The sequence below is a fragment of the Chinchilla lanigera genome, unplaced genomic scaffold (assembly GCF_000276665.1).
Source record: "Chinchilla lanigera isolate Chin_1 unplaced genomic scaffold, ChiLan1.0 scaffold00056, whole genome shotgun sequence".
NCBI lineage: Eukaryota > Metazoa > Chordata > Mammalia > Rodentia > Chinchillidae > Chinchilla > Chinchilla lanigera.
In genome coordinates, this window is record NW_004955457.1 from 8291225 (window position 1) to 8316595 (window position 25371).

General features: G+C 39.1%; 1 protein-coding gene across 1 annotated transcript in view; it reads left to right on the forward strand.

The window, feature by feature from the left end:
- Positions 1-25371, forward strand: part of Dytn (dystrotelin) — a 62539-nt gene that overhangs the window by 21265 nt on the left and 15903 nt on the right. Inside the window, 9 exon segments of the mRNA XM_013520662.1 lie at positions 704-789; positions 1305-1405; positions 12363-12434; positions 12676-12839; positions 15553-15664; positions 17400-17548; positions 17991-18129; positions 20122-20273; positions 24555-24702. Of these exon segments, the coding sequence (XP_013376116.1) occupies positions 704-789; positions 1305-1405; positions 12363-12434; positions 12676-12839; positions 15553-15664; positions 17400-17548; positions 17991-18129; positions 20122-20273; positions 24555-24702 (1123 nt within the window).

Genomic DNA, 25371 nt, shown 5'->3' on the forward strand with positions numbered 1-25371 from the left:
GAATAAATAAAAAACGTTACCCATAAGCCCACATCCCAGGCAAGCACCGTTTTGAATCACAGCAAATTTCTTATGGTTATTTTCTTTTCTAGTTTGTGATTTACTTTTTAACTGTATGCATAATATAGAAAGAGACTGTCAGGGTGATTTCTTTCTTGATTTTTGCCTCTTTCAGCATTAAGCTTTTGAGTATCATTTCAGCTATTGTGCCTTCCTCTAACAACCCTCCTGCCTTTGATAAAATGTCCTGCGGGTTTGTAAACGAGAGAGCAAGTGGGCAAAGGAAGATCAGGTTCTGAGCTAGAGCCTGTGAACTAGCAGAGGTTTTGTTTATTTATTTTGTTGTCATCTTTGCTTATTTTGGTCCTTACCTTTGTTGTTTGGTTTTCAGGCACCTGAGTCCTGAGACTGCCTGTTCCATTGGGACGGGGTGAAGCATACAACCATAGTCCCCAGCACAATGAATAGCACGGAGAGACATCCAGAAATATTTGTTGAGTGGATGAATGAATGAATAGTGAAACATTTGAATTCAGTGGTTCATTCTGTCAAATCTACCTATAGGAAATAAAAAGCCATGAAAAGCTAGAATATATAACACTGTGTAAGAAGTGTCCATTAGTAGTTCTGGTTTTTATAATCAATTTCTCGTAGAATAACCCTGCACTTCCCTTTCTTGTCTCTGTGATTTGTTCCCATGCAGCACAGGAGTGGGTGTTCTCAAGCTTCTGCCCGTAGCCGCGGCCCTCATTGCACTCTCAGGGGACAGCCCTCTGACAAAGTACAGAGGTAAAGTACAGGAGTTCAGTGTGTTCTGAAGTATAGTGACCCTGCCACCCTCTCCAAGGTATTAACTTCTCCAGCCACTCCTGTATTGTTGTCATGTGACTCTTGTTCTTTAACATGTACTCAGTATGACAGGCTTGTTGTATTTAAGAAAAATGGTAAAGATTGAGAGAATGTGGAATTTGTTAAGATCTTGTGTATATTCTCTGTTTGCTCTTGACACTTGATTGTTTAGGGATTATGCAGACACTGTTAATCATTATTCATTAAGAACTAAGATGATTCTCACATTGCTGTTCACCAACCTCATGATCTTAAATTATCAAGAGGTTGAAATGTGAGTGGGTTTTGGTAGTTATCCAGTTACCTAGATAGGGAGACCTTCAAAAGAGTAAGCAAATAATCAAGAATATAATGCTGTCTTCTCTTCATATCCACAAAAACTTAATTCAAAGCACACTCCCCTCAAAGATATGAGTATTCAATTTAAATATGTCTTTCCCCTCTTATGTGCCTAGCTCTTTTTCAGCTCTATGCAGAAAATAACAAGGGAGGTAATGAATCCGGGACTAGAATCACTCGGAGGATTCTGAGAAACTTACTAACAGATCTACAGCAGGTAAATTCTTAATACTTAAAAAGCCTAGTTTTTACAATGTCAGTTCTACCCTTATATAACTCTCCATGCAACCTTGTAGGCACAGCTATTTTCTGAGGACAGACTGCATTTACTTTAGCAAGATCTACTACAATTTCATCCTAACTGCTTTCTCCACCTTAAACCTTCCCATATCTATCTCTTCCTCTGCGCTGAGTCAGTGACCTTTTCAAAATGTAAATGTCAGCTTGCGTTAATGAGCTTTTCATTACCGTAATAAAAGAACTGAGATAATTGACTTAAAAAGAGGAAATGTTTATTTTGGCCCAGGGTTTTGGAAGCTTCTGTTCATGTTCAGTTGGCCCCACTGTTTCTAGACATGGCAAAGCCGAAAATCGTGCTGGGAACACATGATAGAGAAAGCTGGTGACTACTTTAGGGTGATGAAAAGCACAGGAAAAAGCAGAGACCAGGGTTTCACAGTCCACTTCCAGGGCACACCCCAAGCAACCTAAAGCCTCCCACCAGTCTACCTCTTAACATTCCTGTGTTGGTTACTTCCCCCTCCTTGCTGAGAGAAAAAACTCAGCACCCTTTTTTATCCATTCCTCAGTTGATGGGCATTTGGGTTTTTCCAAGATTTAGCTATGACAGACTGTGCTGCTATAAACATGGGTGCACCTATAGCGCTGTGGTATGATGTTATTAATTCTTCTGGAAAAATACCTAGAAGGGGAATAGCTAGGTTAAGTGGGACCTCTAATCCCAGTTTTGTAAGGAATTCCAAAATGATTGCCACGATGGTTTCACCAGTCTACACTCCCATGGGCAGTGGAGAAGGGTTCCTTTTCCCCCACAGCCCCTCCAGCATTTGTTATTGGTTGGTTTCTTAATGATAGACATTCTTTCTGGGGTGAGATGGAATCTCAGCATGTTTTAATTTGCATTTCTTGGATAACCAATGATGTTGAACATTTTTTCATATATTTATTCACCTTTAGTATTTCTTCATCTGAGAAGTGTGTATTCATCTCAGATGCCGAGTTATGGTATTTTTATACAATGGAGTATTACTCAGCTATAAAAAAAGATAAACTTGAGGCTTTTATAGGTAAATGCAAATACTAATAAGTGAAATAAATCGACCCCGTATGTGTAAACATCATGTTGTCTCCTTTGTGTAAGAACTTGAAAGAGTAAGTGGAACCCAAAATGTACAATAGATATTGTGAAAGGGAAAGAAATTGCTCAAAAGAGGAAACAACTGGGATTAGGGAAAGGAGAGAAGGAAAGAAAGAAAGAAAGAAAGAAAGAAAGAAAGAAAGAAAGAAAGAAAGAAAGAAAGAAAGAAAATATATATATATACAGCAGGGTGGCTGGGATGACTGTACTGCTGATGTCTAATGGTTTATTGAAAGGAACAGTTAATGTTTTATTTATTTATTTATTGACCAATTTTGCATGCTTATATTTGGTAATCTGAACAACTAATTTGAAGACAACAATATGCAACATAACAACCATTGTTGAATTCCTATCTTCTTGTTTGGTGAAACTCTGTATCGCTTACAATTTTTTTGCTTTTATCTTTTATTCTCTTTAATGGTTTGATTAATCTTGCATTCTTACATTGGTAATCTAATTAACTCTGATAAAGATAGAAATACATAATATAACAATCACTGTTAATCCTTAACATTTTGTTCTGAAACCCTGTATCATTGTTTTTGCTTTGTTTTGTTTTTGTCTACATTGTTGGCAGTTTGCTATTGCTCTTTTTTTTAAAATTCTTTTTAAAATAAAAAAAAAAATACTCAACACCCAAGGTTGAAGGGGGAAAGATTTATTTAGCTCCCAGTTTGTGAAGATTTCAGTCCATAATCAGCTGGCTCCACAGGCAGGGAGGCACAAGGCAGAGGGGCAACCCTTCATGGTAGCAGAAGACAGCAAAAGCAACAGAGCAAAAATGGAGGAGTGAGAAGACTTTCTGTCCCTTATATTGTATGAGGGCTGCCTGCCCTAGGGTGGGTGTAGCACTCACATCCATAATCCCAGCACTGGACGATGAATCACTCACAAATTCTAGAAGCCCAAGTGAGGGCATGAGGCTTTGTAGGGACGTCCAGACACAAACCATAACAATTCCCATAACTTCCCAATAGCACCATGCTGCACACAAAGCCTTTGAAGGACTTTTAGGTCCAAGCTACAGCACATGCCATCCCTAAAATTCTTCACTGGCTAGTCATGTCTTTAGGAGAAAGCCTAAACTCCTTAGCATCACAAAAAAAAAGCTTTTGCAGTTTGACCTAATCCTTCTCCTTTTAAAAAGAGGTGATCTCACAATTCTCATACAAATATAAAGGGAGTCCAAAAAATCTTCTTTATTCATTAATTAAAAGCAAGTACCTGTAAAATGACACAGCTAGTTGAAAAGTGGGGGGAAACAAAGAACAGACAAACAACAGGATTGGGAATGTTAAAATAAACTTGCAGATGGATGCAAAGCCTACTTTTGGGGAGAGGAGAATATTTTCCCTCAACCAGAACTAGATTTACTTAATGTCCATAGACAGGAATTATTTGCATTGCTATCAGTTTTTTGTAAGTCCTATAGAGTTGTAAAATACCTAGTTAAGGACCATGAGGTGCTGTCTCTGTAGGTTCAGATAAGCAGCCCTGGAAAGATAACCAGGAATCTCTTTTACTTTGTCCAAATGTTCACTTTTCCTTGCACGCTGCATGCCCTTTTAACGAAGTCCCTAATGTGCCTGATGCGCACTGTTCTCTATCCCTGGGTTCTGCGGTTCATCCACCTGCACTGTAACCGCCCCTCCTTTCCCTAACAAATACTGTTCATCTTTCAAGCTCATTCAAACATTAGTCCCCACCTCACTCAAAGCTGAGCTCCTTAGGTATGACTTTGCTACAGAATTTGTCAGGTTTTACTGGCTGCTTCCCCACCCGCCTGAAAAGCCAAGGATTGTACTTCATCCATGTTTATATCCATTGCCTTTAAAAGCCCTTCAACAAATGCTTAGTGAATGCGTGAAGCACAGCACAGAGTACCAAAACCAAGATTCCCATCGTTTCCCAGTTTTAGGAATGCACAAATTTGATACTGTTTTTACACTTATCAGGCAAGGGAATCTGACCCCCTTAGAGTTATTTTCAGTGTAAAGCTGATATGAAACAATACATCCAAGCAAGAGCCTCTGCAAATTCCAGATTTCCTTGTGTGTAAGTGATTACTGCCGCACTATGCCTTCAGCTTTGTTTGAAAGACATCTCTATTTTTCTTCCAGCCTTGGTAAAATCCTCATAGTTCATTTTCTGTGCTGTGAAACCATGGAAACTGTCATTTTTCCCCTGGGCCTGAGCCAACTTTTCTCAACTGGGAATAGTCATGATAGGGTAACAGGAGAAAAACATGTCAAATTTACCTTTGCTTTTGTTATTTCATAAGATTAATATTTTATGTTGTGTTTATTACAGTAATTGATATTTAACTTATTCTGGAAATTCCAAGCAAATTTCAAGTTGTTCATATTTCTTATATTTTTAAATGACAGGTATTTATCATGTACAACAGACTATTTTACATAAACATGCTTTATGAAATAGTTAAATCTAGCTAGTAAGCAAATTCATTACCTCATCTAGTCATTTTCTTTTTTTAGTAACAGTGCTAAATACTTCCTACCATTTTTCCACAATACAATATATCATCATTAACTCTAGTCACTATGCTGCATAGTAAAAATCTTGACATTATTTCTTCTACCTAAAAATAATTATAAAATATTTGATCTACACCCCCACTGCCTTCCCTCCCCATAACTATGCCAGTCTCTGATAACCACCATTCTACTCTGGACTCCTGTGAATCAATGTTTGTAGATTCCACATACGAGTGAAGTCACATGGTGTTCGTCTGTCTGTGCCTGGGTTATTCATCTAACGTTATATCCTCTAGGCTCATCCACATTGTTACAAATGACAAGATTTCCTTCTTGGCTGAGGCCAAATAGTAGTCCATTGTGTGTATGTACCACACTTTCTTTAACAACTCTGTGGACAGACACACGCTGCTTCCATAGCTTAGCTATTGTGAAGCACGCTGCACTAAACATAGAGGTGTAGATAGCTCCTCAACATATCATTTGCTTTCCTTTGGATCTGTATCAGGTTAGATCAGATGGTGGTTCTATTTTTCATATTTTGAGAAATATCCCAACTGTTTCCATGATGGCTGTACTAGTTTACATTCTCATGAACAGAGTACAATTGTTGGATTGACTGTTTTGGAAATATCTATCGTGTCCATTGGTCTAGAATGCAATTTTAACCCAATGGTCAAGGCTGGAAGGATAGCTCAGCAGTAGAACATATGTTTAGCATACTGGACCCAGGGTTTCACCCTCAGTGCCGCAAAACAGAAGGAATTACGGGGGGAAATAAATCTGATTTTTTTGTTGTTTTTTTTTTTTTCTGAGTGATCTGACATTCAGCCATTGTTGAAAGTCTGGTATGGCGATCCTCTAATACTATTCTATTGCAGCTTATCTCCTCAAGTCTGCTGGTGTTAGCTTCATATGTCTTGGTAGTCCAGGGCTAGGTGCCTGTATATTTACAATGGTACACCCTCTTACTGAATTGACATCTTATTTTATATAATGACCTTCTTTGTCTTTTACAGTTTTTGATTTACAGTCTTTTTTACATAATATAAGTTCAGTTACTCCTCCTTCCTTTTCATTTCTATTTACATGGAATTTTTTCTTAACAGTCCTTCACTGTCAGACTATGTGTGTCCTTACATGTATAGTGAATCTCTGGTGGATAGCATAGTGTTGAATCTTGTTTTACCCATTCTGCCACTCTATTTTTTAGTTGGAGAATCTAACCTATTTACATTCTAGATGATTATTGATAGACAAGGACTAACTACTGTTATTTTGTTAATTTTTTTGGTAGATACTGTTTTCCTTTTTCTATTCTCTTACTTCTTCCTTTCTGGTTAAGTAACTTTCTTTAGTAGTATGTTTCAATTCCTTATTTTTTTAAAAAAAAATCCTTAGTGTGTCCATTATAGATTTGTGCTTATGGTTAATTTAAGGCTTACAAAAATGTAGACTGGTGTAGTGGTGCACACCTGTAATCCCAACACGCAGGAGGCTGAGCACGAGGATCACTGTGAGTTTGAGACCAGCCTGAACTGCATAGCAAAATCTCATCTCAAAAAGACCAGAAAACTTTTTTTCAAAATATACTTGTAATAGGTTATTTTAAGATGATAATCATTTAATTTTGAAAAAATAAACAAGCTCTCCATATGTTAACTCCACTCCTTGCATTTGGAATTTTGAGATCACAATTTACATCTCTTTATGTTTTATATCCCTTGATAAATTATTGTAGTGATTATTATTTTATTAGTCTTGCCTCTTAAAACTCCTGCTAATGATGTGTGATTTACATATCACCATTACAGTATAAGAGTATTCTGAATTTGACTTTGTTCATATTTTACCAGTTAGTTTCATATTTTCAGATGTTTTCATTTTACTCATTAACATTCTTCTCTTTCAGTTTAAAAATTCCCTTTATCATTTCATATAAGACAAGTCTGATGGTGATGAACTCCCTCAGCTTTTGTTTGAGAAAATTTTTATTTCTTCTTTTTTTCTGAGGGACAGTTTGATGCGTGCAGTATCCTTGGTTGATACTTTAAAAAAAAAAAAACAACACACAGCTCTTTCCTTTCAGTACTTTTAAATACAACACCCCATCCTCTCCTGGCTGGAAAGATTCTGCTGAGAAATCTGCCACTAGGCACATTGGAATTCTCTTTGTATATTATTTCCTTCTTGTCTTCAGCTGCTTTCAGGACACACTCTTTATCTTTGTTTTTGGTAGTTTAATTAAAGTACAACTGTCCCTCAAGATCCACCCAGAATTGATGTACATGCCCACTGCAGATACCAAAATCCATGGGTGCTCAAGTCCTTTGTTTAAATAGCAAGTACTTTCATATAATCTATACACATCCTTCCATACATTTAAATTACCTCTAGGTTACTCATTAGACCTACTAAATTATAAATGCTATGTGAATAATTGTCTTTTTTATGTTGTATTATTTAATTGATAATTATGAGAAAAAAGTCCTTGCATGTTCAGTAGAAATGAAATGTTTTTTCAAATGCTTTTATCCATAGTTGGTTGAATCTGGATGTGGGCTCTGAAGGAAGAGAAGACCATGTATGTCATGGGGTAATCTTATTTGGATTGAAACCAAATAGAGACTTTTTACTCTCTTAGTTCTGTGTATTTATCTTTCTTCAGGTTTGGAAAGTTTTTGTTATTTATTTCTTTAAGTAATCTTTCTATCTTTTAGTCTCTTTCTAGTCCATCTTGAAAATCAGTATCAATGGCTTGTGCTTTTTTTTGTTGCTGTCTCATAAATTCTTCAAGCTTTCTTCATCCTTTTCATTGTTTTTTCTTTTCTGTTCTATCAGTATATTTTTAAGCAACTTGTCTTTGAGTTCATACATTTTTTTCATTGTATTTGTATACTCTAGCATTTCTAATTGTTTTTATCATTTCAATTTCTCTGATAAATTTATGAACTGTTTCTTTAGATTTTCTTGAAGTTTGCCAAATTTCTTTAAAATGAATTTTTTTGTGTTCTTTGTCATGCAATTCGTATAGATCCATCTTTAGAATCAATCACTGGCACCTATTTTGTCTGGTTAGTGGTGTCATGTTTCTGTTGTTATTTTTGATCCTGTGGTCATGTGTTGATGTCTGCACACTGTAGAAATAGGCAGGTAGTACTTACTCAAGTCTGCAGTCTACCTTTGTCTGGAAATGATCTGTAAGTATAAGCCCATCTAGAAATTCTGGAAAAGTTGTCTGTGGAATCCAAGCCACTATCTGTGAAGGCCTGCCTACTGCTGGTTTATTTGGAGCTCAAGGTCACTGATTTGGCCAGCAGTGATCCAGGCTAACTTGAGATCATCTTTCAGGAGTGATGGACTCTCATCTGGCCTGGAATGGGTCTTAAGGGTCTTAAGGTTCAGCTGTTAGATATCAACCTAGAGTTATGCACCATGGAGTTCCTCCTGATGCTGGATTTTACTGTGGTGAGTCTAGCATTGGGGTTCTATGCAAAGTACTACATTTGCTTTCTTCTCTTTTCCCCAAGCAAGTAGTAATTCTCTTAGCACTGTTCCACTTTTGGTTGAGGAAGGGATAACACAAGTAATATAAAGCTGTTCTCCCTGCCTTCTTCAATAGTTCTTTTCTTATTATTAAGGTATAACCATGCGCTGTGATCTTCCCCTGGTGTCTTTAGCTCTTGATAAAGCAATTACATGCACATATAGTGTTCTAATTGATGATTCTGCAGGGGGCAATTGCTGAAAGTCCTATTTTGCCACCTTACTCCACTCTCCTTGTCCTTTCTTCAAGATGCTCGTATTATGCAAATAACATGGTGACTTTTAAGTTTTTTACAATGCTAAAGTATCAGGTATAGAGACTTTCAAGCTGTTCTTGTGGTTGCAACAGCATTTATCTCAGAAAGCCATCATAGCAGATGTCCTTCTCCAACTATCTCAGAACTCCAGGAGATGGAGAGCTAGGGAGGGTAGTGGAATCTCTTCACCCATCTGTGTAAGATTAGGATGATGAGCTAGGGGACATATTCCTCTTCCTCTAGAATTTCTTATGCTGCTCCCCTGACTACTACCTGTATCTGCAGACTAGCACCAGGCTAACAGACCCCCCCAGCGTCTGCCCTTGTTCTGAATTCAGCTAAGGTTCTTGAGTTACTGCAGCGACAGATTCTGTAGTGTGTCCCCCCATCCTACACATATTAGTTTGCTCCTGAGAAAGCTATTAGGAAAATGGAGATTTGCATAACAAATTGTCACTCAATTAACTTCCAAAGAGACACAGAGATGAATTCTGGTAAAACATTCCAGACTACACTATGTGATTCAATCCCTACCTCTAGAATCCTAATTGTTCTTTCAAGTGCCACTCTGTCTGAGTCACCATGCCATCTAGTCACATTTGATTCTTCCATATAACACCTGCAGGAAATTAGTCAAACGGGCATTTAATCTGTGAAATCACTGTGCACACACTTAAAAGCAAAAATGTACACTAAAACACACTACAGAGAGAATTTTCTTTTCATGAATGCTAGAATCACAGAGCTGGCAAGCCGATCTCATTATCCACCTCCCTTATTTTACAAATGAAGTGAAACTCCTTTCCCAGGGCTCAAGGACAACAGAGAAGTGTGGATGCTGAATTAACACCAGTCTCGATAAATGGTCCAGTTAGTTCATCAACACTGGGAAGCCAAAGGATGAGCAATGAGTTATTTTTTTCAGACAAAGGCTAATAACATACTGTGTAGTTACAAACATTTGACCGCTGATGGGGTTCTTATCAATTTAATGTATAAACAAAACTGTCTTGTCACTGTTGTGCACGTGTTTGTTGACTTCTGCCTGGCTAATTGTCAGCGAAAAGGTTCCAAGTACCACTTTCCTGATTAGAAGAGTGTTTCTTGGAGTTGATGAACTTGCAGGGGAGTCTCTGAGATTCCTCCTGGACATACAGCCACTCCTTCTAACATCTGTACTGTAGAGGATGTCAAATGTGAATTAGGACTCCTGACAAAATGGGAACAAGTGGAGGCAACAATACACACATCTGTGCATACAGATGACCTCAGAACCAATCCACCCTGCCCATCTTGGCAGTCACCAAAGGCCCTTACTCCCTTAGTTACAGTCCTTCTGGTGACTAGGTTGAAAGATGAACATGACTGAGTGGGGCATTAGAATATCTATCATGTTGAGTACTATAAAGCTTTGTGAAAATCTCTCAACAAAGAGTAAGGAGTTCTGGAGTGAAACCCAAGTTATGTAGTTAATTTTTTTTTTCACCTTGAGGGAAACGTCAAGTCTGAATCATCCCATGGTTTATTGATTCTTTTTTATATATCATTTTTATTTAAAAATATTGCATATTTTATAAAAATAAATGTCCCAACTATACAAACTGTTTTATATACAGTGTACATACACACACACACACACATATATATACACTCACCCTGTTCATTGATTCTTTAAAAAATATTTAATTAACAAAATGAAAACTATACATAGTCAAGATTTCAGCAGCACGTGGTGGTGCACACCCGTCATCTCAGCTACTCAGAAAGCCGAGGCAGGAGAATGACCTGGGCCCAGGAGCTGGAGGCCAGACTGGACAATGTGGCAGGCCCCATCTGAAAAAGGAAAAATGACATAACTATGCACTGTGTAGTGATCACCACAGGCACACAATCCATCGCTCCCACAGTGGCTGTTTGTGCGTGTGAGTGGAGGGGCGGCAAGAATACCTGCAATCAGCTCTCCTATCACATGTCCAATGAACAACATAGTATTAGGAATGATAGTCACTGCGCTCTGCATTAGATCTTGCACTGGCTTTGTGTCACTGCAACAAAATAAGTGACAAAAACAACTAAGAGAGAGATTTATTTTGGATCATGCTTTCAGAAGCTTCAGCCATGGTCGACTGGCGCCAGGGTAGAAACACTATGGCGGATGGATGTGGCGGAGGGAGACCTCTCAGGTCACAGTGCAGGAAGGCACGGACAGAGGGAAGGAGGTGCCAAGAGTGCCCATGCTTTCAAGTTTCCTCCATCCGGGCCTCAGCCGAGTAGATGGTCCCACCCACATTCAGTGTGGATCTCCTCCCAAATCTGCCACAGGTCGAAGGCCTGGGCTTTGTAGTGCCCGAGCCAGTCCTTATAAGAAGGCCGAAGGGCCTGCACTGGAAGCTAGGAGACCATGTCCAAGGTGAAGGTGAAGACTGGAGCTCCTCCAAACAAACAGAAGTGAGCATTCCTTCTTCATTTCCCTTCTAGCCGACTCAGACTTAAGGCTACTGGTTGGTGCTACTCACACCCAGGCTGGGTCTTCTGTCTTCGTAAATCCCATCTAGAACTATGCTGCATGTAGCTGGGCATTTCTTACTCGAGTTGATAGGATAAGTTAACTATCACATTCACAGATCCCCAGAATTTATTCATTGTATACAGTAACTGGAATTTTGTGCTCTTGACCAACATGTCTTCTTTCCCCTACTGACCTCTAACTCCGTGACATGCCCCCCTTTCTACTCTCTGCTTCTGAGTCCAGCTTTTTAGATTCCCCATATAAGGAATGTCATGCAATATTTATCTTCCTGTGTCTGGCTGATTTCACTTAGCATATTGTTTTCTAGGTTTATCCTGTAGCAAGTGAGAGGATTTTCTTCTTTTTAAAGCCTGCATAGTATTCCAGTTTATAGATGCCACATTTCCTGTATTCCTCAGTGTCCATGGACACTTAGGTCATTTGCATATCTTGGCTATTATGAATAATGCAGCAACGAACACAGGGATGCAGATAGTGCTTTGACACAGAGATTTCATTTCTTGTCACCCTCTTAGTTTAACAATGATAAAGATGAGCATCTCATAGGATAACATGTGTTAAAATGATATGATGTGAAAACACTGGCAAAGCTTTTCCTTAAAACCATTACGAACTTGAATGCAGTGTTATTATGATTTGCATTTCATAGGTAAATAGGGCAAAGAAAAACTAAAATCAGATCACAAGAAGTAAATCAACAGAAGTCATCTTTTATTGCCCCAATCACCAGACTTTGTTCCCTCATTTCCCTTCTTCCTCTTTTTTCCCTCATTCATTCATTGCTTCAACTTGAACATTGCATAAAACTGCAAATTTCTTCTTCTTGCTTGGACTGGTGTAGCTCTTCCAGTCTTGGGAACCCAATACGGTGACCCTGGGTTCAGTACTGTCTCTTAAGTGCGTCCATTCAGGTGGCCACATTTTCTTGGACTTTCGAGCTACTGAGGTGAGGTTCCCTTTTGCAGATCCCAACTGTTGTGGGCGAGAGTCGCACGCTGAGCTCGGTGAACAGCGCTGTCCGCAGCTGTTTCCAAGGGGTGAGTGAGGCGGCGGCGGCGTCGCTGGGATCTGGGGCAGGCAGACTCGAGGAGTTTGCGACTTATTCAAACCAGACTCCACACAACGGGGCAGACAACCTTACTTGGGAGGTAAATTTGCCTCCAACTTTTCACGTGATAAACTTCTCTGGCCGAACAGATAGAAACAGAGCCCAAAAAAAGAAGGTAAAAATACACAGTCATGCCTAAAACCACCTTTTAGCTTGCCGTCATTTTTCAGGTGGTGAGCCCAGGAATCAAAGAGGAGAAATTCCTGTCTTGGGTACAGTCCGAGCCTCTCATCCTCCTGTGGCTCCCAACCTGCTATCGACTGTCAGCCACAGAAATGGTCACTCACCCCGTTCGGTGCGGCATCTGCAGGGCCTTTCCCATCACAGGACTGAGGTACAGTCCCTGCTTTTTCATGGGTAACACCCTCCAAATAGGTCTAGAGTTGGGGCAGCGTTTTCTCAGATTCTTCTGCCACTTCTGGAACTCGGCTCACTTTTTCAGCACAATTCCCTGTTGGAGGCCCCCTGCTCGCAAATGAACTTATCTTGCATAACTTTTCCACTGACTCATACTATGGTCAGTAAATATATTTATTACCCTAAGGGGAAAAATTGTCTTTTGTTTAACAACAACAAGCACAATAGCAACACCTTTTAAATACCCTGGAGTCATCCATAACTACGACAACGATAATAGTTTTTCTTTGTTGAGTGTTGGATCTTCGGCTGAACGATTCTCATAGACCATTTTATTTGAAATATGCTACGTTTACAAAGGTGGTGTTATCAGCCTGATGAGTGCCTAAATAATGTGCTCACATTCACACAGTTAATAAGTGGCAGAGGTTGGCGGTCTGAACGGAGTCCCTGCTTTGCAATCATGATACTCTGCTCCCTGGCTGTGTAGACAGCGGAGAGCAAGGCACGGAACCCAAAGGAGCAGTCTGCTTTTGTAAGAGCAGCACAAGCCAGATCTTCTCTCTGCCTAGAGACAGGGCAGATTTCAAAGCTAGGTTTAGGAGTTAGAGACTCAGGCCTTGCTACAGCTTTGATGATGGCGGTCGGAATTCCATCTTAGAGAAAAGGTGATGAAGGTCTGCCATAAATAAAACAACAAGGAAGTAAAGTTATTATGGCTTTTACTATAGACTTGGGGAAAAGAGAAGGAAAACTGGCAGGTTTGGGCCAAGCATGGGCAACCTCATGATTCACGGGAAGTGGGCACAGGCTGGAGAGGAGTGGGAAGAAGCCCTGGCACCCTCAGGGGGTAAAGACCAAGTCGCCACTGGGGTCCCCAGAAAGGAGGGGATGGAGGCCTGAGGGCTTGGCTTTTGCTCAGTTTGTTCAACTTCCTTTCCCGTAGTTCTTGACCTTAAAAAATTAGACCTTAAAAATTCCCCACAGATATAAAATAGGTCTGCAGAGCCCACTAAAAACATAAAAATTAATTTTTAATTTTGCTGACAAAATAAACTGGGTTTCCAGGGAATTTAGAGTACACAGCAAAATTTCTTTCCTAAAAATCTCTGCAAATAACTGAGCATCCAACAATAAGACACATCAACAGAAAGGACTGTTGGAAACCAAGCCAGCAGGACCACGGGAATCTCCGTACCACGAGGAATAATAAGCTTTTCTTATATCTGACCATAGAGGAATAGAAATATTATTTATCTTGTTGTATGCATGTTATAATCATTTAGCCAATAAGCAATGTAAAAGCTGTGTTTTATATAATTGCTATGTGTTTTGCTCTAGGCCAGAGGCAGAATTAACTTTGCAATTACATAAACCATAACTTTTACATTAAAATATTGTTTCAAAATCATTATGCACAGCATGAATCAGATATTCCTATTTTATAGATGGCACAAATTGAGTGACTTAGAGTTTCAGTGAGTTGCTCAGGTCACTCAAGCAAACAGCAAAGCAAAGCAGAGGATGAGTGCTGTACTTACGTTTCCTTCTCTGGGAAGAATGAGGTTAAGCTTCCTCCTCAAAATGTTTCCGTGAGAGCTATCTTTTTTCCTACACATTTAGGGCAAAGTAAAACAAGAAGGGACTAATTAAATGATACATGGGTTTCCTTTAGCTCTAACCTTCTAAGTCTATTAAAAATTGTTTGGATTTATTATAATCCTAACCATAAACTTGTTCTTGGCTCTCAGAAACCACAAACAATAGCTTTGCTTTTAGGGAGATTAATAATATCATTTTAGAGCAGGATTCACAGATCTGAAGGTAGCAGGAAGTGGACAAAGCATTATTCTTCTAAAGAGAGTACAAAAGGTACAAAAACCAGAGATTTTCCCTCCTAGTCTGTGCAGATTTAAGATCTTTCCTAAAGACTTAGCACACAGGACCCTGCATAGAGAAGGCACATGGTATCAGGGTAGTGGGAGATTGAGGAAGGGGAATCAGACCTATTTACCATGCCCTGTTGGATAAAACTATATTAATATTATGCCTTATGAAGATACTATCTTAGCTGCTCTCTTGTTGCTGGGACAAAATACTCGACACTCACATGTTAAGGAGGAAATGTTTATTTCAGCTCACAGTTTGTAGAGGTTTCATTCCACAGTTGACTGGCTGCAAGACGAGGTGGCATGTCTGAGAGGCCTGGCAGAGAAGAAACAGTCCATAGCAGGGCATGCAGGAACCAGTCAGTAGCAAGCCTTCCTTTCCCTTTATATTCTTTCTGGGCTACAAGCCTATTGGTCGATGTCATCCACACATTCAGAGTGGACCTTTCCATTATCTACACCCAGAACTATGCTAAACCAATCAATAGACTAATCCATCTTTCCTTCACCCTTAATCCAGTATCACACACACATGATCCACCCACCTCCCAAAAACCTCACCTATAAGGATAAGAGGTTTTGGGGTACATCTAGATAAAAGCCATAAGAAATACTATCAAAGGAATATTTCTTTAATTAAATAAACATAACAAGGTTATTTAATATCTTTATCAACTTTGAAAAAACTTTATACTCACTGGACAGTTCATACATCTGTAAGTTTTCGCCATCTACCTAAGTATTATTTGTTTGCTTTCCTACTGGTAATGATATAAGCTGCCTTTCCATTTTCATTGTCAGGTACCGCTGTCTGAAGTGTCTCAACTTTGACATGTGCCAGGTGTGTTTCTTATCTGGTGTCCACAGCAAGTCTCACCAGAAGTCACATCCTGTAATTGAACACTGTGTTCAGGTAACATCTAATACAACCTGCTAAAGGATTTGTTCATAAAGTCTTAATAAGCAGCAAAAAACCCTTCCTTTCAGTTAATCTACAGCTATTGTTTCTGTCATATCTAAAACTAAGAAAGCTTACAGATATTGTTTCTGTCATATCTAAAACTAAGAAACTGAATATTTCTCAATATAAATAAGTTTTCTTTACATTGCAGATTTTAATAAAATGTTTTTGGGGAGAAGAAAAACCGATCAGAATCCAACTGGCCATCAATCCCATACTGTGCACTAGAAAATATCTGTGAAAGTTAGAGGGAGAGGCATTGGAAATTTGCATAGATGAAAAAGAAAAAGGCTTTGCTTTGGTCAAAATCACACAACAAACTTCTAGTTGGTGGCATAATTTTGGAAAAGTTTTCTTTGTAACATACCTTCATAAGTATTTTTTTCTTCAGGAAAGAAGATTATTTTCTCAGTTTTTGACTGACAGAGTAACTGAGGCTTTACAGCTACCTTCCAGTGTTTTTAAGAAAATTATTAGTATCCAACAAGTGCGTTTAGTTATTTTCAAGAACAAAAAAAAAAAAATAGAACAGCACATTTTAAACAAATAGTCTTCTAATTTTTTTTAGAAAGAGCATTGTCTTTCATCACTAATTTCCTGCAAATCAGTTTCTTCATGCAAATGATACCCTCTTCAAATACCACAGCAGGGAGGGATGTTGATAAATAGTCTTTCTCTCTCTCTCTTTTTTTTTTTTTTTCCCTGGTACCGGGGATTGAACTCACGACTTCGCTCTTGCCAGGCAGGCGCTGTGCCACTGAGCTAAATCCCCAGCCCCAACAGTCTTTCTCAATGAACTTTCCCTTTTGCTGTTTAACATGAAGGGTCCACAAAAGTCAGGGTACCTAATACTTTACCGTGGGCACGGCCTTCCAAACCTGTATTAGCCCAGTCCTTCAGTTTCATTGGCTTATCATCTAGCTTCCTGTTTCTGAAAGCCAGGGGCTTAATGATGTTACAGCGACACCATGTGGTCACTTTTTTATTACACTATAAATTTCAAGTGCTGAAGACCTCTTGATCAAACATTGCATTTCTTTTGTGTGTGTGTGCTCCAGTCTTTCTAAAATTTCATTTTCATTATAATTATTAATGCATATTGTGTACAGATTAATGGGATTCGCTGTGATAGTTCTAGACATGCATACATCCTGTGTTGCTCATATCCATTACGCTTCTACTATTCCCTCTGCCTCCTCGCTCCTCTCCCATCCCCTAATATTCCCTGTAGCAGAAGTTCTTAAGGGGAGGTGGCTGGGTGGGCATCATGTGGTCCACACAGCCACTGAAATTATATATAAGATTAGAACTAACAGTATTTTTCTGGAGATAAAGCCACAAGTTACCGTCCAATTCTCAAAGAAATTCCAAATCCCATCGTTAGCAACTATAGAGTACTGTGCTTCCACGGTCTCTTCTAGCCTTAGAATTCCTAATTAGAAGGTTCCTCTGAAGAAGAGAAGTCACTGAGAGAATAAGGGCATTTAATTTGGAGGCTATGTGGATATGTGTGCTGAGAGAAGTTAAAGAAATTCAAGAAGTAAGGAAATGAGATTATTTTCCCAAGTATATCAAAGTAAGAGAAATAATTCCAAAACCTATCATCACATCCTGTCCCCCAAAGCATGGAAAGAAGACCGTGTTTAGACAGATCTGACGACTTTTTAAATGTTGGCCATCTCAGCAGCTGTCAGCAAAGGAGAATACAAAACTCCTTCTCAAGACGCTCAGAAACAACCTGCTCCAGGGCCGCTGTCCGAGAAGAGGAGATCCAAGAAGACCATGGCTGCTGAAGCAGGTGAAACCGGACGACCCAGCTCACCACGCACAGGCTGAGTAAGTGTCAAGAAGGCACAGTTGTGGTGTGGTGGTCTAGGGTACTGGATATTGCATGGTGCAGGCAGTAGAGGGTGCAGCTGCAGGCTTTGTACTGTTGAAAATCCTTAACAAGACAGGTGGTCGGAGTGAGGGAGGGGGCCTGGGATATAGCTCAGCGGTATTAAGCGCTTGCCTGGCAAGTCTGAGGTCATGAGTTTGATTCCTGGTATCAAAACAACATAAAGGTGAGGGAGGGCTGAAGATTCCTCTTCCCTGTAGACACGGCCTGGAACTTAAACGTACCAGTGAGAAGTAGCAATGCCTTTCAGTGACCATGCAAGGAGAGGTACCAGAGGGACACAGAAGATTCTTGTGATGTTTACACAACTTTTCTCTTTATTCTGATGGTTTGCCTTTGGAAGCCTAATTCAGAGTTGACAGTTCATTTTCTTAAAAAAAGAAAAGAAAGACACTCAGTATTCCGTGGTGTGCAGATCAGTGCCATTCATGTTTTAGTGTTTCCCATGCATAGATCACACGATAGGCGCAATTTTTCATTCTTCTCCTCACCTACACCAACTGGAGAGTGTGTCCGTGTTGTAAGTACCTAAAATATCAATTTTATTAACCTTCCTTTCCCGCTTATAAGGAGGTTGCTTAATTCATAAGGAATCTCTTCTCACTGAACATTTTGGTTATATCCAAATTTTGCCTCTCCCATAATTCTGCAGTCAGCATGCCTGTACATGGATTTTTCTGTGTATTTCTATTATTTTATTAAGATAACTCACTGGCCACTCCACTGTCTGCTTCTAGTGCCACAGCCAGGGTGATCTTTTCCAGTTTGGGTCAGACCATGCCATTTCTCTACGCAGATCTTGTGAGGACTTCAAAGAGAGCTGAAGTCCGATCCCAGGGGCTGTACAGTCCTGCTCCCTACCGGCCCTGAGCCTGGAGTGCCTCTCTTCTGACTCATGCTACTTCAGCCACAGGCCTTTCCACCAGGGGGCGACAGTACCTGCAGATCGCCTCTGCGTGGCTTAACCCTCAGAGGTCTTTGCTCAAACGTCATCTCATTCTTACAGCCTTTGCCCGATGACCTTGTTCTCTTCAGCCTCTGTCCCCACTCTGGCACTCCCCAGCCATCCTCCCTTTGCTTTATTTTTCTTCAAAGCACTTCTTCACTGTCTGGCATTCCATATACTTGATTTGTTTAATTGTATTTATTTACTGTTGTCTTTCCAACCCCTGCTACCCACTTCATGCAAATGTAAGCTCTATGAGGGGAGGAACCTTCTGTTGTCTCCAGTTGTACTTTTAGAGACTAAAACAATATCTTTATATGGTAAATGTTCCATGAATGTTTGCTAGATGAGTGATGGGCTGACTGATCGATGAATGCATAATGAGATGGATGGATGGATAAGGCTGATCGCGAGCTCTTTCGGAATGAACCATGAAAGAAATTCAGAAAGAGTGCAGGGACAGTGTTGGGACAAGGTGGAGAAGTGTGAACAGGCCCGGAACAGAGACACAAGGTCTCATCTTCGGTTAGCTGCATGTGTGACCTCCGGGAAGTCACTTTATTTTTCCAAGACTCACTTTCTTCCCCTAATAACAATGATACCCTGTCCTTTACAATCGCAGAGTATTTGTGGAAATAAGATGAAAAAAGGGCATGACAAGGACTATGCAAAAATAAAAAAAAAATCAATGTGTTCTATTCTGTCTGCCCCAAGTACAATAGGGTTGTTTCCCCAAAACAATATTATTAATAATTTTCAGTTTAGCCTGGGTATGGATGAGTTCACAAATTCTAATTAGACCTAGGTAAAATGAATGTGGAATATTACTATTTTACAATGTGATAATAGACAAAAACACATTCTTGATACCCACTACGTTGGTGCATTAGTACTGTCCATCTTCTAAGAGGTTAAGGGCTATTGCCAAGGGATAGCAATGAATTGATTCGGTGATTAAGCAAAGAAAATGTATGTAAAAAGCTTCCTCCCTTTTGATGTGAATTTACTTGCTTTACATATAGTTATTCACACTGAAAAGAGAACAGTTTTATTTATAAAAACATAATTGAAAGCTAGATATCAAATATCACCAGTTATTAAATATCTTGGGAAGTTCTTCCAAATCTAACAAAAAAGAAAATTGAAATTCTGAAAAAGAAAAGACAACACTGCTTCCATTTGCAGCTAATATGATTGTAAATCCCTAAGAAAACCCACATAACTCTAACAAAAACTAAAATTAATAGGCTTTGAGTGAAGCTGGAATATAAAATAAATATGACAAATTCATAGTCCTTCACTGTGTTAGCAATAACCAGCTGTGTATTTTATGAAAATCCCAGGTGCAATGACTGTAAAAATTACTTTAAAAGGAACTAGAAAGTTTAATAAAAATAAGGTTCATATAAAAAAATTATATTCACTGAGTACAGGAAACAAACCCTGAACAAAGACAGAAAGACACCAGATACCCAACAAAAAAGACACTGGCATAAGAATGTTCATGCTCCAAAAATTCATATAATTTATCATCATTACTCACAGATTCAGTATTTACAAATTTAGTTGCTGGGAAAATGTGTTTGTACCCCCCAAGTAACGGGGTGTGGCTGCAGTATTTACAGGTATGTGGAAGACACTCTGGTGCTGGCTGACGCGTACATCCCCAGCGGAGGTCCAACTGAAGTGGGCTACCTTCCTCTTTTAGCTCTCATGCTGTAAAACAAGAGTCCTTCACATAGTCCACCTGGGGCCATGTTCTTCACATTTATGTGGTTTTCGTAGGTGATGTGTGTTAATGAGAAAATGTGCATTAGATGAGCTTTATTCAAGCATGTGATTCAATGCTGTTTACTATTGGGTTCAACATCAATGAATCCACAACATATGTTAAATAAACGGTCTGTAAACAAAGACATAAAACAAGGTTATGTACTGATGGACCAATGAAAATTGTGACCAGAGGTCATAGAAACTTACCCCTGTGCCCTCCCCAGGAGCAATGGTTTGGTATTTGTGAAGTCAGTATTCAAGGTGACTTTATAGAGCATAACTACTGTGAATAATAAGAATCAACTATATATAAGTAACACACTTCCAAGTAAAATCACAATGCTTTTTAAATAGGATAAAAGAATTTCAAACATATGTTGGAAGAATAAATGTACAAAAATAGTCGAACTTGTAAGTGGGCAGAGATATTCTTCAGCAGGTATACAAACAGTATGGAGACACTATGATCAAACAGTGTAGTAGAAAAGGAATGATATACAGATCTTAGGATGATAATGTATAATTTAATAATTGATCCAAGAACATGTGGAAACCTAATATGTGACAAAGGTGCTATTTCAGTTCAATAGGAAAGAACTCATAGTTGTGAAATTCATAGGGTAATTCATAATCCAGCTGAAGGAAAAAACTGGCCCTTATTTGCCCTATATGCTAAAATAAATTCCAAACTGAATGAAATCTAAATATGGAAATAATTTTTTACAATTCCAGAAAACATAAGGAAGCTGTGGTGGGAAAAGACTTTCCTAAGCAAGACAAAAACAAACAAACAAACAAAAAAGCAAGAGAAATCATGAAGGAAAAGGCAAGCAGAGGTGTGTAACAGCATGCAAACTTAAATATTTTCCTACAATAAACAATGTCACAAATATGAGCCTTAGAATCGGAAAGATATTTTCAGCAATAAGTCAAATTAGGTTATTCAAAAACTGGCTGCAAATTGGTAACAAAAACTCAAGAAGAAAATGAAGAAGAGGAGGAAAAAGGGGAAAGAGGACAATACACCAAAAACGTACGTAGATTATCTTGGAAAAAGAATTCTAAATGGCTGTTTAACACACACAAAAATGCCCAGCACCACTAGCAGTTAGAGAAATGCTTATGAGACAGCAAAGGAAGGATGACACAGAGGATCCTACTCTGGTAAAGGATGGAAAAAAACAGGCATGTCTGAAATTTGGTCAAAGTACAAGTGGTTGTACTTTGAGAAAATATTTGGAAAGCATTCATTTATTTATTCCATAAAATATGATCAATTAAAAGTTTTTATACTATTTAAGTATCCAGTGACTATCTAACACTTTTCTGAGCACTTGGAATCCATCAGTGGACAGAGGCAAAGATCTCTGCTTTCACGGCACTTCTCTTTCAGGACTTGCAGGGAGAGTTGGAGGCAAATTTAAAGGAGGTGATTGTACAGGCCCTTGGTGAGTGAGGACATTTGAAAAAGCCTTGGAAGAGGGGAGGATGTCACACATATACCTGAGAGAAGCAAGCTATCCGGTGAGAGCGAGCCTGTGAAAAGTGGAGTGCACTTGGCAGGGCCAAAGGAAGTGAGGAGGCCAGGGTGACTGGGTGCAGAGGGGAAGGAGAGTAGGAAGAGAACGAGAGAGGAAGTTAAGGACGCGGGCCAGATATTAGAGGGGCTGGTAAGCAGGCCAGAGCAAGGACTTGGGCTCTTGCTTTGAGAAAACCTGGCAGGGTCTGAGTAGAGGATCTAATTTAAGTTTTAAAACTGTCAGTCTTGGCAGTAGAGTGTGCAAGGGCCTGGCTTCTTGTTCCCAGCACTTACAAAAACTGAAATAAAATTTTCCTTCTCACTACTCTGTTGAGAGTAAACTAAGGGCTAGAGAGTTAGAAACAAGGTCATATAAACAATTTCCTAAATTTGCTCCTAGTGTTTCCATTTGGAATTAAAATTTAATCCATTTAGAATGTAGTTTACCTTGGCTGTCTCATCAGATAAGCAGTCAATTGTGTTCTATTTTTCCTGATGAATTAAAATTTCAATTTGGTCATATATCAGCTTCTCTTACGGACTTGGATCAATTAATAGAATTTCTATTCTCATCCTCAGATCTATATGCCTATTCTTGTATTTGTACTAAACACTATCGTCATGGCGGTCCTAAATTAGATAAAATACTAGCACGTAGAGGCAGAGGCAGTGAGTATAGAAATTTTCTGGGAGAAAATCGGGAGTTTGGGTCAGGACACTTGAGGCTTGAGGAGGCTGTTAGACATCCACATGGAGATGCTGAGTAGGTTATCGGCCATTCATGTCAGGAATCTGTATGCGCTAGAGACACGAATGCGGGGGCGTTTCTAATTTTTAGAGCCACAGATTTGCCAACACATCTGTGCGAGACTGTAAGAGACTGCCACAGAGAAGACAGGGCAATCACAAACTGAGTCTTGTTGCATCCCACTTTACAGCGCTGGGGAAAGGAGGAAAAACTAGCAAGGGAGACTGAGAAAGGTTGAAGAATGAGGTGGGAAGAAACTCAAGAACGTGAGGAACCCTGGAAGATGGGTGAGGAAGGTGTTGAAGGAAGAAAGTATGGTTGCCGTATGGTGTCACATGGCACAGCCAAGTCAGCAAGAATTGCCTTGAGTGAGCAGCTCATCGATGACTCCCAAAAAGAACACCGTAGGATAGTGGTAGTAGGAAAAACCAGACTGTGGTGACTGATGAAAGAATGGGGGCTGAGAAATTGAAGATACCCAATGAGAAAATCCCAGGGTATCTTACTGTTGAGGAAGCATAAAGACAGTGTAGGTCATAGAGTGACTAGAGGTAAGAGAGTGCTTTGTTATGATGGAGAAAATAATAGCACATGTATTTATTGAAAAAAATGAGTGAGGAGGAAACACTGATGATTTTGTGAGAAGAGAGAATTGTTGGTATGATCACGAGGGGAGAGATGCAATATGAGGTTTGGTTTTAAAAGACTAAGATCTCCTAAGCTATGAAGTAAACACAAGATTTGGCTGGTGATCCATTCTTGTAACTCTGCCCTGTAGGACCAGAAGCAGCACTAAGTAGTAAATGAAAATGCTTATTGTAGCATCGATGGTCAGGGCAATAAAACTGAAACAACCTCAGGCCCCTTGGCAGAAAAATGATGAAACACGTATGATATAGAATGCAACAGAATCTAGGGGATGTGCTTAGGAACAAGTTTTAGTTCCTATTTCTTATATTAAAGGACATTCAGCATCAAACACAATGAGAAAAAAAAGCAAGGAACAGAATAATGTCTAGGGGATAATTTTCTTTTTTTGTTTGTTTCAAAAGCAAATTCACTACTCATTCAGATACTTGTGAATATTTATGAGTATAAAATATGGTGTGTGTGACCACGCTGACATCCTGATCTGAGACTTCCATCCTCTAGGACTGTAAGAAAATAAATGTCTATTGTTTAAACCACCCAGGACATGACCTTGTGTAATAGCAGCCCAAATGGACTAAAATGAAATGGAACGAACTCAAATTAGTAGAATTATCTCAGATAGGGTAGGAGCAAAGTGTATCACTCAGAAAATGTGTTACAAAGAAATGGTGGGTTACCCTTTTTTCTATCCAAATGCTTGTGTCTTAATAACATAACTAAGCATACTACCAAATATTTCATTTCTTCCCTAGTGCTCTTGTTGTGCCTTATCACAGTATGTCTGAAGGAATTGTATATTCATCTGTTTGTTAGAGGTGGACTGTCTGTGACAGGGAGTTCTCTGCTTTTTTGTTGTTGTTTTTTTTTTTTTTTTAGAACTCAAGATGGCTTTAAAATGATTTTGAATAAAAGGTTAAAACTAAATGCAACTGTATAAAAGTGAACATGCTTGACCTTAAACCAGTGTGTTCCATGTTCTTTCAGATATGATATGCTAAGCACATACCTATATTTAGAACCCTTAGTATCTGACCTGAACACATTGACCTAAGAGATATTTCTGCAGTCTTCCCTAAAGTTCTTTGTATTGGCATGGCTACGTTGTCGTGAAGAAGGGAAAATGGAATTTTCATTCCTATTATTGAATAATTATCTATCAACTAAACAGTCTGCACAGACAAAGAAGTTGGACACTGGATTGCTATTCAGGGGTGGGCTTTTGCCTTCTACATCTGACTTGACAATTTTGGAAAAGGCTTTCCTCAGTGCTACATCTACAACTTCCTCTAAATCTCTGCTTCCTAATAGGCTCTCCATTCAGTGCAATCACTCTAAAAATCCTGTGTGTGTAAGGCCATCGAGACCCGTGGAGGCAACAGCCACAGAAACCCCCAGCTGTGATCATCAGAGATTATCTCAGGCTCAGCACGTGAGCCACACCGGCCCACATCACCAAGTGAGTCCAAAAGGGACAGAATTGGTGCTGACGCACAATTCATCCAGACTATTTTGTAAGAATGTTGTCAGGTTTGGCAAATCATTCTCTAGTTTATAGTTTACAAAATGTTAATGTGCTCAGTGGAAAATCTAGACACATATTTTAAAATGTTTTTTATCTTCAATTATGAAGGGCTTCATATTTATTATAGAAAATTTGAAAAAGACAGAAAATAACAAAGAATAAATTTTAAAATATACAGTCCATCATATACACACTATTAATATTTTGATATATGAGGATAAATAAAAAATGCAGTGAATATTTATCTTTTAAAAATCTATTACAAAGCCAGGTGTATAGCTCAGCAGCATGGTGCCTGCCTGGTAAGTGCAAGGTCCTGAGTTTGATTCCCAGTACCAAAGAAAAGAAAATTTATTACAGTAAAAGACACTGCCATTAATCCCTCCTTAAAATACTCCACCTTATTTTGAACACACTTATCCCATCATTCTTGCCACTTTCTGAAGCAGTTCTGGAAGTCTTCTTTCATGAGTAACTTTTGTTGCACTGTCCTTACTGCTTTGATGTTTAAATCTGACTCAAAATACTTACCTTTCCTGGTCAGTTTGACTTTGGGTAAGAGGCAGAAGTTTCCTGGTACCAGATCTAGTGAATAAGATGGGA